General features: G+C 32.2%; 1 protein-coding gene across 2 annotated transcripts in view; it reads right to left on the bottom strand.

The window, feature by feature from the left end:
• Positions 1-12,240, bottom strand: part of LOC144835138 (dol-P-Man:Man(5)GlcNAc(2)-PP-Dol alpha-1,3-mannosyltransferase-like) — a 36,717-nt gene that overhangs the window by 3,692 nt on the left and 20,785 nt on the right. For both annotated transcript variants that reach the window (XM_078690192.1, XM_078690191.1), the window contains exons 3-6: positions 4,725-4,872; positions 4,299-4,459; positions 1,901-2,021; positions 1,441-1,646 (exon numbers count right to left, since the gene is read on the bottom strand). In XM_078690192.1, the coding sequence (XP_078546318.1) occupies positions 1,441-1,646; positions 1,901-2,021; positions 4,299-4,459; positions 4,725-4,872 (636 nt within the window). The remainder of the gene's footprint in view (positions 1-1,440; positions 1,647-1,900; positions 2,022-4,298; positions 4,460-4,724; positions 4,873-12,240) is intronic.

The following is a 12,240-nucleotide window of genomic DNA, read 5'->3' as shown; positions in this document are numbered from 1 at the left end:
GGCTACTTGCATGTGGAACGAAGTTTACTGAATGAAGTTGAATATTGTTCTATTTGTAGTGAGTAGTAGATTAACGCAAATGAGAGAAAATTGTATAGACAAAATATACCCAATCTCATCTAAGCGAGTACTTAAAACCACTATCTTTCCAAAACAAACTTGAATGGATTTCATATTATTGCCACAGCAAATGTGTGGAAGACTTGCTTAGATGAGATTGGGGATATTTTGTCTATACAATTTTCTCTCATTTGCATTAATCTAGTACTCACTACAAATAGGAAAATCTATTCAACTTTATTCAGTATACTTCATTCAATTGCACATGCAAGTAGCCATCTTCGACAAATGCTTGAAAGTGGGATGCAAAATAATATCATAAATATACAGAATTTTATGTATGTCAAAGGTCAATAACTGTACTTCCTGACATTTTTTGGAAAAATCTTCTATTAATCAGAATAGTAACATATATATTCTGAACAATTGACACCAAAATGAACTTTCCACACCAACCCTAATAAAGAGATATGGCAATTTGCCTAAAAAAAGGTCAAAGGTCAAATATGGTCATTATTTGAGAAAAAACTTAATTACTGTATAGTAAATAGAAATGTTTATGTTCTGAACATTTTGACACCTAAATCAACTTTCTATGACAAGTAGTTTTATGGATATCAATAGATATTAACCTTTATGCAGTTGGCAATTGTACGCGTACTGAAATGTTTCATTAAACTAAAAAGTAACATATATATTGCGAACAATTTTACACCAAAATAAACTGTCTGTGACAACTAAAGACGGAGATATGGCAATGCCTTAAAATATGGGTCAAAGGTAAAAAATACTTCATTAGAGTAAATAGAAATTAGGTGGTCCAAGGGGTCATTTTGCTTGGCGCTCATCAAAAATTGAATCGCATAGGGTGGGCAACCTGTATACCAAATTTGGTGCTTTTGGAATAAAACTGAACCAAAATATCTCTAACAGACTCTAAAAGACTAACAAAATAACATTTTTATTGGGTTAAAATGGCTGTGTTAAAAGCAATACATTTTGCACTGCATTTGAATTTTTGTTTGAGTCCCCTAGCTGGGAAAGCTAGGCCTATGCTGTATCACCAGAGCCAAGCGATTCAGAAGGGCCCCGCTCCGCGAGACATTGGAAGGAGAGAGATACTGCCGGTCATCATCGTCTTCGCGCAAGGGTGCGTAGCTAACAGCTATGTCGACTGTATATGATTTTACGCTCTAGCGAACACGGAATGGCCGTCGTCCTCCCCTAATCATCCGTTTCGTAAAGTCCCTATTAAATATACAGAGAGTTACCATCAATATTTCATTATTACCACAGCAGATATGGAAATTCGTAATTGGTAAAGCGTTTGTCTGCATTTCTGCTACAGTTTTATTGAAGTCTTCAAAACAATATACTAACCTATTCCAACGATACAGACCAAAAACAATAAGAGCTGTAAGATGACAGACTAACAATGCAAGCTGAAAATTCCGGTTTAAAAACAATTCTTCTGATAGAAATCGCCAGTTTACAGTCCACTTAAAAAAAAACTGACGACTGAGCTCGAATGAACGTAAAATGTAACCAACCGGATTGACTTGTAGAAAAGGAACAGCTAAAATGACCTTTTAAAGACACATATTAATCAAGTTCATCATTGTACAATAGTATAACAGGTAAATTAAATGATATATATTGCAATTAAAATGTTTTACCATTTCAGTCTCTGATTGGTAGCAATACACAACATGGAATTTTAACTCTCAAATTGTAATATCAGTACATTATAAATGTTAGCCACATTTTAAATAAAAATCCTGAAAGAAAATGTTAAATGCTAAAAAGGCCGGTATATGTTGATAATGTACTTTTACTGTACCTGCACTGCTGCACACACCAAAAGCCTAGGTATTGTTCGCAAGAAGCCATATTCTGTCAGAAGTAGTAGCAGAAGGCCCGGAGCAAACAGTAATATGTTCATCTTAATGGAAACACCAATACTACAGGTAAAAATGTACACTTTTTTAGAACACAAAATATCATGGAGGAAATATGTATAAAACACAGGTGCCCATATTTGTTTGCTAAATCTTAGTGTTATTATTATATATATGTTATTTCACTTTGGGTCAAGTCAGATATAAAGATAGGTGGCTACCACAGAACTTTTTTCCCCCAAATACTTTATACAATTTTAACCAAATTAAAGACCATGCTTTCCTAATCTTGTATATTTAAAAACTCATGACTTTGGCCATGTGCAGTGCAAAAGCGCATATCAATTATCATATACAGATACAGACATAGTGGCCAAATCTGGCATAATTTAGTAAAAATCTGGCATAATTTAGCCAAAAACATGAAGACCCTTTTTTTTTTTTTTTTTTTTTTTTTGCTTCCAACCTTTGTGGTACATAAAACATATCCATACACCGCCCTCTAATACATTGATTTTGTGCTATTTTGGCCTTAATTGTGTCTGGCATAATTTTGTGCTGCCATCTAGCATAATTTGATTTCGATCGCTGGCCACACTGGATACAGATACAGATCTTTTATTATCATACAAACCAAAGTAGTACAGTATGAAATTTGTCTTCTTGTTGCGAAAGAGAATACAACACATGCGAAATACAACAACATTATCTACAGTGAATATACTATTACTAATTATCTTATCTAAGTTTATTTTTATTAAAAACACTGACTGCTGAAGGTAGAAAAGAATTCCTAAATCGAGTTGTTTTAATACGCATCATTCTTAATCTACCAGACTTATTAAATATAAACACTCCATGCAAGGGATGCGTATCATAAGCGATAATAGATTTAACTTTCTTATTTATTAGATCATTGCACATGTTTTCTAAGGGATCTAAGTTTACGTTTATGATTTTGCTAGCTGTCTTCACTACCCTATTCAGTTTATTGTAATCGGCTTTGGTAATACTGTTACCCCAAACAATGCAGCAAAAACAGAGTACAGATTGTATTACTGATTCATAAAACAGTTTCATCAAAACATTACATACATTGAACTTATTCATTTTTCTTAAACAATAAAGACGTTGGTTACATTTGGCAGCTAATTTATCAGTATTGAGGTTCCAGTTTAATTTATTATCAATCATGTTGCCCAGATACTTATATTGCGATACAACTTCAGCTTGTATACTGTTAATTAACTAGCTAGGTTCACATTCAGAAATTATCGCGAGTTTCTTTATCATGATGTTCTATGTGAAGCTGCAGGAAGCCGTTAACGTGATCTTGTTTATTACGTTAATTCCGGCTAACATGCTCTCGGAGAGCCTGTTAATTATCATGATCTTACGAAGTTATTATGATATATTATATTGACACCGTTATATGCAGAGACGAAATTCAACCAATCAGCGCTTGGTTATTTACTGTGTCATCGGCCACCCACCGGAAGAAATAAGTCACCCATGTTGTTGTTTTGATTTCTTTGACCACCAGCTTCCAACAAGTTGTAGTTTAGGTTTAACCCACTATATCGTTTCGGACATCATACATCAAGTTAGTTAGACGATTAAAAAATGTAAAAACCGAATCGAAATCGGGAGAACAAACCAGAAATTAATGTGAAACAGCCAGGACTATTTCGATAGCTAGCCCGGACCGTCCAACCTACACTCAATCCACCACAAAGGCATGCACGAACTTACGAAAAGGCTGACACTTCTGCTATTTGCATGCACGCTGCAACTTGCCTTTATTTTGTAAACTATTGATTTTTAACCACGAAATGGATAATAAAATATCGTTGTGATGCATGTGTAGATGATTTCATATTCTTCAATTTATAGACTTGACGGGGAACTGATTTTTTAGACAAAGCTAATTCCTAAATAGACATCATAAATTTCTAGGCCAAATTTTTTTTTCTTCACAGAGTAAAACATGTATTGTACGTAAACGGTGGGGATAGGGCCTACTTACTGACTATTCTAGACCTATATATGCATAATAAATATTGTTGTCATGAATTTCAGTTTCAAATTAAAGTACTGTAATGTAATAATAAAATATTTGATGTAGTACAGTTGTGGTGTGATTTAATAGACCAATGTATCATGTGACTAAAAAATATGTATAGCCTGGTGAATAAATTCGTCCACATTCAATACGCTTCCTGTTTGTAGTTCTCATCTGTACCACAACTATGGCACAGAAAAGCCCTCAACCGGTGCTAATTTTATGGCTATAGCACAATATTACAATAAATTTGTTTTTGTGTTTTCCATAATTCTTACCTAAAGAAAAAGCATCCGACTGTCCAATGGTGATCCAGGAATAAATTGATTGACAAGTACAGAAACAACATAGCAACAGGATCATTAAAGAGGCGGAGTATATAAATGGAATGTATCCGATATGATGCACAACACATAAAGAAAAGTACATACGGAGGAACCTGAAATAAGATTAAGAAAAACCTGTGGTTTAGTTTAAACATTTAAAATGATCCATGCAGTATCGACATATTATTTTGTCCAGTAGGTTCAGCTGGCCAGTCCAAACACAGGATTGTGACATTTTTGGAGTTCCAAATATTTATGGTCCAAACATTTATACATAAGGAATATGTATGTATGTAAGTATCAACATCATTTTGTATGAAGATGTACAAAAGCGGATGATGTAAATAGTCATAGTGTATATGAAATGGTGCATTTTACCTTTTTGGTTCTTTGGTAGATCCTGAAAACTAGTAATAAATTTATGATATAAACAGCAGCAAAGATATACTGGGCAACCTTAATGTTTGTTCCATGATCCGTAGCATAATAAAATCCAATAAAGACATACACAAACCCTGCCGGATATCTGAAACAAAAGAAAACAACTATTACAAATATAACTAGATTTGAACTCGTCACTTTGACGAGTTTGTGTTATCCGCGCAAACTCAACATGTACCACATACGTTAAAATATGAACGCCGACAATTATTATACCATCCTATGACATGAATTGTTGTACCTATTTTGTATCATATAGCATATTACAGTATTTACGGAATACACTGTATATGTTATATAAAGTGTAGCATAGATGAAATTACGAGACCCATCTTTTAAATTCAAATTTTAACATGATGACATCATCAAATTGACATATAAAGATAACTATTTTAGAAGATAAATTAATTATCTAAATAATTACACTAATAAAATTTGAATTTTGCGCTCTCGTTTAAACGCGATGAACTTTTACTAAAGAGATAGAAATCTGACTTTTTGAATTCAACTGGCCATATGATAACGTCATGACATCAGATAGACAAAATTTGTATATGAATTCATATCTACAATTCAACAACTTCCATAATAAGTTTTAATCACGTGGGTCACTTTTCATTCCGATGAGCTATAACAGATTAAGATTACTGTAAAGATGAAATTAAGTAACTCCAGTTATTCTAATATTTTTATATGATGACGTAATAAAAATTACAATTTGTGTAACTCATGTGAAAGAGCATTGATTGAGATTGAGAAATAACATTAAAATCTAGGAGAAAATGGGGAACGCATTAACGTGATGCGCTCTATTAAATTGGATTAACTAGTACAAAAGTGAAACAATTAATTCAATTTCTTTAATTCGAGTGACCATATGGTGACAAATTGTACATGAATTGAAATCTAGAACTCATTGCTTCTATAATACATTTTAAAAATCGGGGGTAACCACCCATCCCGAGGAGCTATAACTGATTAAAAATATGTATATTTTTGCACAAATTTGCATTAAATTACCTATTCTTCAGCACACGATTATTAAAGTTTATTGTGCACATGCATCGTTATTTTGCGATTAAAGTTCATCAAAATTAATGAAATCTGCTACAGAAGGTATGAAAAGCACAAATCAATTTCAAAAACCATTTTCCTACTCTTTGTACAAGCTGTGCGTGCGCAAAACGCAAACAAATTAGAAAATTTTGAAATGCTTAAAATTGCCTGAAATGTATGCGAAATTGATTATAAATTAATTTTGCGAGTAATTTTGTGCGTATCACGCCATTCTTATCATGTCAAAAGTTGCTCCATATTATGAAATACACTTTTCTAAAGTTTCATTGAAAAATTAATTTTTGTTTAGAATTTATGAGCAACCATAAAATTTCATAAAATCGTGTGTAACTTGTCCTGCCCGACTTTAATGTCATATAACAAAGTTTCTTGCACATCTACAGCTACAGGTCACTCTTGTGGAAAGTGCGGATAACCAATAAACTGTAACCATAATTATAGGTTGTTAAACATACCTGTATATGTTTTTTTAATTAGTGCGATTCACTTTTTGGTGAGCGTCTTGCTTGGGTTCCAGAATGTTTAATGTAGTGGGTTTTATAGACCATATTTAATATATGTTTTTTTTTTTGTGCCAATAGCCTAAAGCCTGTTTTCCCGTAGACGAAACGTTACGACTAGTTACGTTAAGTTGCGTTGAGTTTAAAATTGTTAAAGTTGAAAATAAAATACCGATGATGAGCTGGACCACTAATATTTACAAGCGAGCATTGTTGGAACATGCGGACGTGAAGTATTACAAAACCAAGGCCGGCCACACGCATCCGGGGCCTAGGACATGCTTTCGTTGATATCTTACTATAGGCTTACACTAAAGATAAACATTAAATTTAATTGGTTTAATATTATAATTTAATTTGACTTACACTTGTTTTTGAAATATCAGACCTTGAAAGTGTACAAAAAAGGTGAAAATCATCGTTGCATTGTAAAAATTCTAGAATTGTCAACGCGTACCTATTTTTTTTTTACAAATTGCAATGACGAAATTTATGGTGGTTATGGTTATTTGATTGGTCAGTTTCAACGATCATAATGAGGTCAACTTTAACAAATGCAGATTTTAATGATTTTTAACGTTAATTTTTACCCCCTTTTCCTGTCAAATCGTTGAACCTGTCAACTCAACGCAACTTAACGATCGACAGGAAAACAGTTTTTAAGTTGCATTGAATTTTCAAATCACATTTTTATGCAATCGTTAATAGTTTCTTGGTTCTTTTGAGCGTTGCTGGGACACATGGACGTGAAGTTTTGCAAAGCCAAGGCCAGTCATGCGCAGTGGGGCCCGTGTGAAAATTGAAAAAGTTACAGGTTTTGATGCTTCAAACCAGCCTAGGACATGTTTTAGCTGATAGGCTTTATAGTTGGGGAGCCAGAAATGGTTCACCTGCACCCTCTAGCAAACTATAACTTAATATATCTAATTCGAAAAACTAAAAAAACACATATTCCTCCAAAGTTTATAACCTCTCGTTCTTTTAAAAAATTTGACCAAAACAAATTTATAGAAGATTTAAAAAGTATTGACTGGGATCAAATCAAGCTTTACTCTAATGTTAACACTGTCTGGTTGCTATGGAAACACTTATTTGGTGAGTTATGTAATCGGCATGCCCCTTTAAAGACAAAGAGAGTGAAAGGATCACTTCCTGAATGGATAACCACTGATTATATAAGATTAACAAAAGACAGAGACTACTATTATAAGAAAGCTCACAAAACTATTGAACCTGAAGATTGGGACAAAGCTAAACAACTGAGAAATCAAGTTAATAATTTAAATAGGAATTTAAAAAGAAAATATTGTACAAATACTATTAACGAAAATGCTAAAAATCCCAAGAAATTATGGAATACAATAAATAAATTAATACCTAAAACTAAACCCAGTATAAATAATGTATATAAAGATAATAATAAAAACTATACATCCAATGATAAGGACACAGCCAATGTTTTCAATGCTCATTTTACTTCAATTGGAAGTTCTTTAGCAAATCAATTTACTAACTCCAATAATACTAACTCCAATAATTATACTAGTAACACTTCAGAAAATTGTTTTGCGGATAACAAATTTGAATTTGATCTTCTTACCCCTGATTACATTTTTAACCAGTTATGTAAATTGTCAACTAATAAAGCTATGGGTGTTGATAACTTTGATTGCAAACTTCTTAAACTAGCTGCTCCGATAATTTGTGACTCACTCTCATATATTTGTAATCTTTCTATGTTCAGTTCTAGATTTCCAGATGAATGGAAACTAGCTAAGGTAACACCTGTATATAAAGATGGGGATATGTCAGACCCTTATACTTACCGCCCAATTTCTGTTTTACCCATACTTTCAAAACTCTTAGAACGTGCTGTGCATGATCAATTATACTTGTATTTAAGAACTAACAACCTTATAAATCCCTCCCAATCGGGCTTTAGAAAAGGTCACTCTACAGAAACTACTCTTTTAGATGTTACTGATTATATTTTAGATAACTTTGATAAAGGTATTTCATCTGCTGCTTTATTTCTTGACTTGAAGAAAGCATTTGATACAGTTAACCATGAAATATTACTTACCAAATTAAGGAATTATGGCTTAAATGATATTGCACTTCACTGGTTTAAATCATATTTAAGTGGACGATCTCAAGTTGTTTGTATAAATTCAACAAAATCTGACACCATGAATGTTAATATTGGTGTCCCACAAGGATCAATACTGGGACCTTTACTATTTATTTTATACGTAAATTCACTTCCTGAATCTTTATCATGTAAATGTGTGATGTATGCAGATGATACAACACTCTTATGTAGTTCATCTGACCCTTTAATACTTCAGAATCAACTCAATATCAATCTAAACAAAATTATAGAATGGTTTGACCATAATCAACTCACACTAAATCTTAATAAGACCAAGCTTATGGTTTTCAGCACAAATCAGAAAACGGCAACATTTAAGAATATAACTTTACTTCATAATAACGAAACTATTGAAAGAGTTGATTCTTTTAAGTATTTAGGTGTCATTTTTGATCCTCAACTAAATTGGAAGGAACATATAGACAAAATGTCTTGTAAAATAGCTAAACGTATCGGTGTGATTCGTCGTATTAAGATGTATCTTCCTATGTATACTTTAAAAATGTTAGCAAATGCTTTAATTATTCCATTATTTGATTATTGTTGCTGTGTTTGGTCCAATTGTAACATAAGTTTTTCAGATTCTCTTCAGGTTTTAATCAACAGATTAGGTAGGATATTGTTATCAGTAGACATGTATACCCCTATTAATGATATCTTAAGTACTCTTGGATGGAGTAGACTTACAGAAAAATGGAATGAAAATATTCTTATAATGCTATTTAAATGTTTAAAAGAAATAGCTCCAAAATACTTAACAATATTATTTCAATTTACTGTAGATAACCATAATAAATGCACTCGCTCCCAAAGTAATAATGATTTATCTATTCCGTTATGGAATAACTCTCAGGGTAAAAGAACTTTTGTTTATAGATCAACTAAATTATGGAATTCTCTACCAAATAACATAAAATCAGAACTCCATAATATGTCTTTGGCAACTTTTAAATCTTCACTATAGAAATCATATATGTATTAACCTTTTTGCCTTCACAATTGTAAATAGTTTTATATCTGTTTTCTTTCTTTTTGTTTTTCTTTTATATTTTTTTATTGTTGTAAATATGTTTACTGAACCACTTTGGAAATCAGTACATTTGTACTGAAAGTGTATTTCAGTTTAAAGAAAGAACAAATAAATATACCAACAATGTTTTTTTACTTCCTTATAATCAATACAAATCAATTTTTTGCTGTTGGCTGGAAAAAAATTGGGATGCTTGGTCAGTACAGGGGCCAAAAGTTGAAAACCATCATCCACAGAGCCGGTGTATTTGAAATGTGTATTTGAAATTTAATACACATACAAATTTATCGTAATTGGTTGGTCTATTAAAGCCTTCCAAATTCGAACCCCTCTATAAAAACTAGTTTAGGGCCTGGAGGTGTATGGTGTATCGCGTGCAAGGTTTCAATTTATCATGTGATTGATACCTGAAATTTTTTCATAACTTATTTTGTTTTTAAACATTCATTCCTAGTATTTTGAGACCAAAACTATCACTTTGTGACCTGGTTGCTAAATATTTATATGGTCATTTTCTTGATCAGTGGTGATGATATGTCTTTTGGCAATTGTTCATTAGAGTGATATCAATATGAGTGTATTTTGATATTAAGCAACAACAACATTCGCTAGTTCTTACTAAAAATGTAAGTGTGCTGCACGCAAAAATGTTTGTACCAGCTATAGGTTAAATGTCAAAATAAGGTGTTTTTCTTAACATTTTGTGTATTTCTGTTGTATTAGAGCAAATATAAATATATATTTTGCGAGTAATTTGAGACTAAAATTATAACTTTCTGACTAGTGGTTGCTAGTGGAGTTTCCAAAAGCACCACATTTGGTATCAGGTTGCCCACCCTATACGAATTCAATTTTTGATGGGCGCCAAGCAAAATGACCCCTTGGGTCACCTAATTTGCATAATTTAAAATGGCGGACATTTTCGCTTAAACACTCTATATCTCTGAAACTACTGGTCATAGAGTTGATTTTTAGCTCAAAATGTTCAGAACATGTAGTTTGTTTTTTTTTAAATGACCGGAAGTACCATTTTTAACCTTTGACCCATATTTTAAGGCATTGCCATATTTCAGTAAATAGTTTTCACAGACAGTTGATCCCTACCAACCCAAACTACTGCCTATCTGATTGGCTATTTCATTAATAATAGGACATCCAGTAGAACTTTTCAGTCACTATTTTCTCTTTTTTATACACAAGGGAGCAGTTAAAATAATAGGTTTGATCCCAAAGGATATCTTAGTTTTTAATAGAGATATCTTAGTTGTTAATAGAGATATCTTAGTTTTAAATAGAGATATCTTAGTTATTAATAGAGATATCTTAGTTTTAAACCAAGATATCTTGGTGCGCCATAAAAATGTTTATATGAATTCATATCTACAATTCAACAGCTTCCATAAGTTTTAATCATGCGGTTTACTTTTTATTCCGAGGAGCTATAACAGATTGAAATATACTGTATAGACAAAATTAAGTAGGTCATTGATTGATTGAGAAAGAACATATTAAAATCTTGGGCGAAATGCATTAGCACAATTCGCTCTATTAAATTGGATTAACTAGTACAAAAGAGAAAAAAATTCAATTTTTAAAATTAGAGTGGCCATATGGTGACGTCAGAATATCCGGTAGGTACAAATTTACATGAATTGACATCTTTATCAGCTTCCATAATACTGTACATTAAAAAAAATTGTGGTAACCAGACATCCTGAGGAGCTATAACTGATTAAAAATAGGTATATTTATGCACACATTTGCATTGAATTATCTATTTTTTAACACACGATTATTAAAGTTTAATGTGCACATGCTTTGTTATATGAAATCTACTGCAGGTGGTATGAAAATCAAAAATCAATTGCAAAAACATTTTTCTACGCTTTGTCAGAGCTGTTTTGAAAAATTTTGAAATGTTCAAATGACCTGAAATGTATGCGAAATTGATTGGAAATTAATTTTGCGCATTTTGAAATTTCAAATAACTCACATACTTTTTGCGTAGCACACCATTTTTATCATGTCAAAAGTTGCTCCATATTATGAAATACACTTCCGTAAAGTTTCATTGAAAATAATTTTTTGCTCAAACCATAAAATTTCATAAAATCGCGGGTAACTTAAGCTGCGCGACTCTAACGTCATATAACAAAGTTTCTTGCACATCTACAGTTAGAGGTCAATCTTCTGACCAAGCTATACAATCTCATGTTGACAAGCATTAGAGATACACTGCGGACAAAATTTGTGGACAGAAGAATAAGATAGACTAGATTTGAACTCGTCACTTTGACGAGTTCGGGTTATCCGTGCAAACGCAACATGCACATGCATTAAAATATGAACACCGACAAATATTATGCCATCCTATGTCATGAATTTAAATATGTTCACAGTGCTGAATTGTACCAATTTTGTGTCATAAAGCATATAGTCAGGTTCCTGAATGTATGAAAATAGGGGTTCCGTAGGATTTTAATGCCCAAAGTGAGATTTCACTTGATTTTACTTTATTATGGTGCTAGGATACCAAAAATGCTAGGTAACAAATTTTCACAATCCCATAACCATGGGCCCAAGTTCAAAATGACAAGATATTGGTATTGGTACTGACTGGGAATATATATATTTATATTCGTTGTAATAGACCATTTTGACTAAATGTAACCGGAAATGCTATTTTTCTTTACT

This window comes from Antedon bifida, chromosome 2 (assembly GCF_963402885.1).
Source record: "Antedon bifida chromosome 2, ecAntBifi1.1, whole genome shotgun sequence".
Taxonomy (NCBI): Eukaryota; Metazoa; Echinodermata; class Crinoidea; order Comatulida; family Antedonidae; genus Antedon; species Antedon bifida.
Note: the sequence above shows the minus strand (reverse complement) of the source record. Positions and strands in the feature narration are given on the sequence as shown.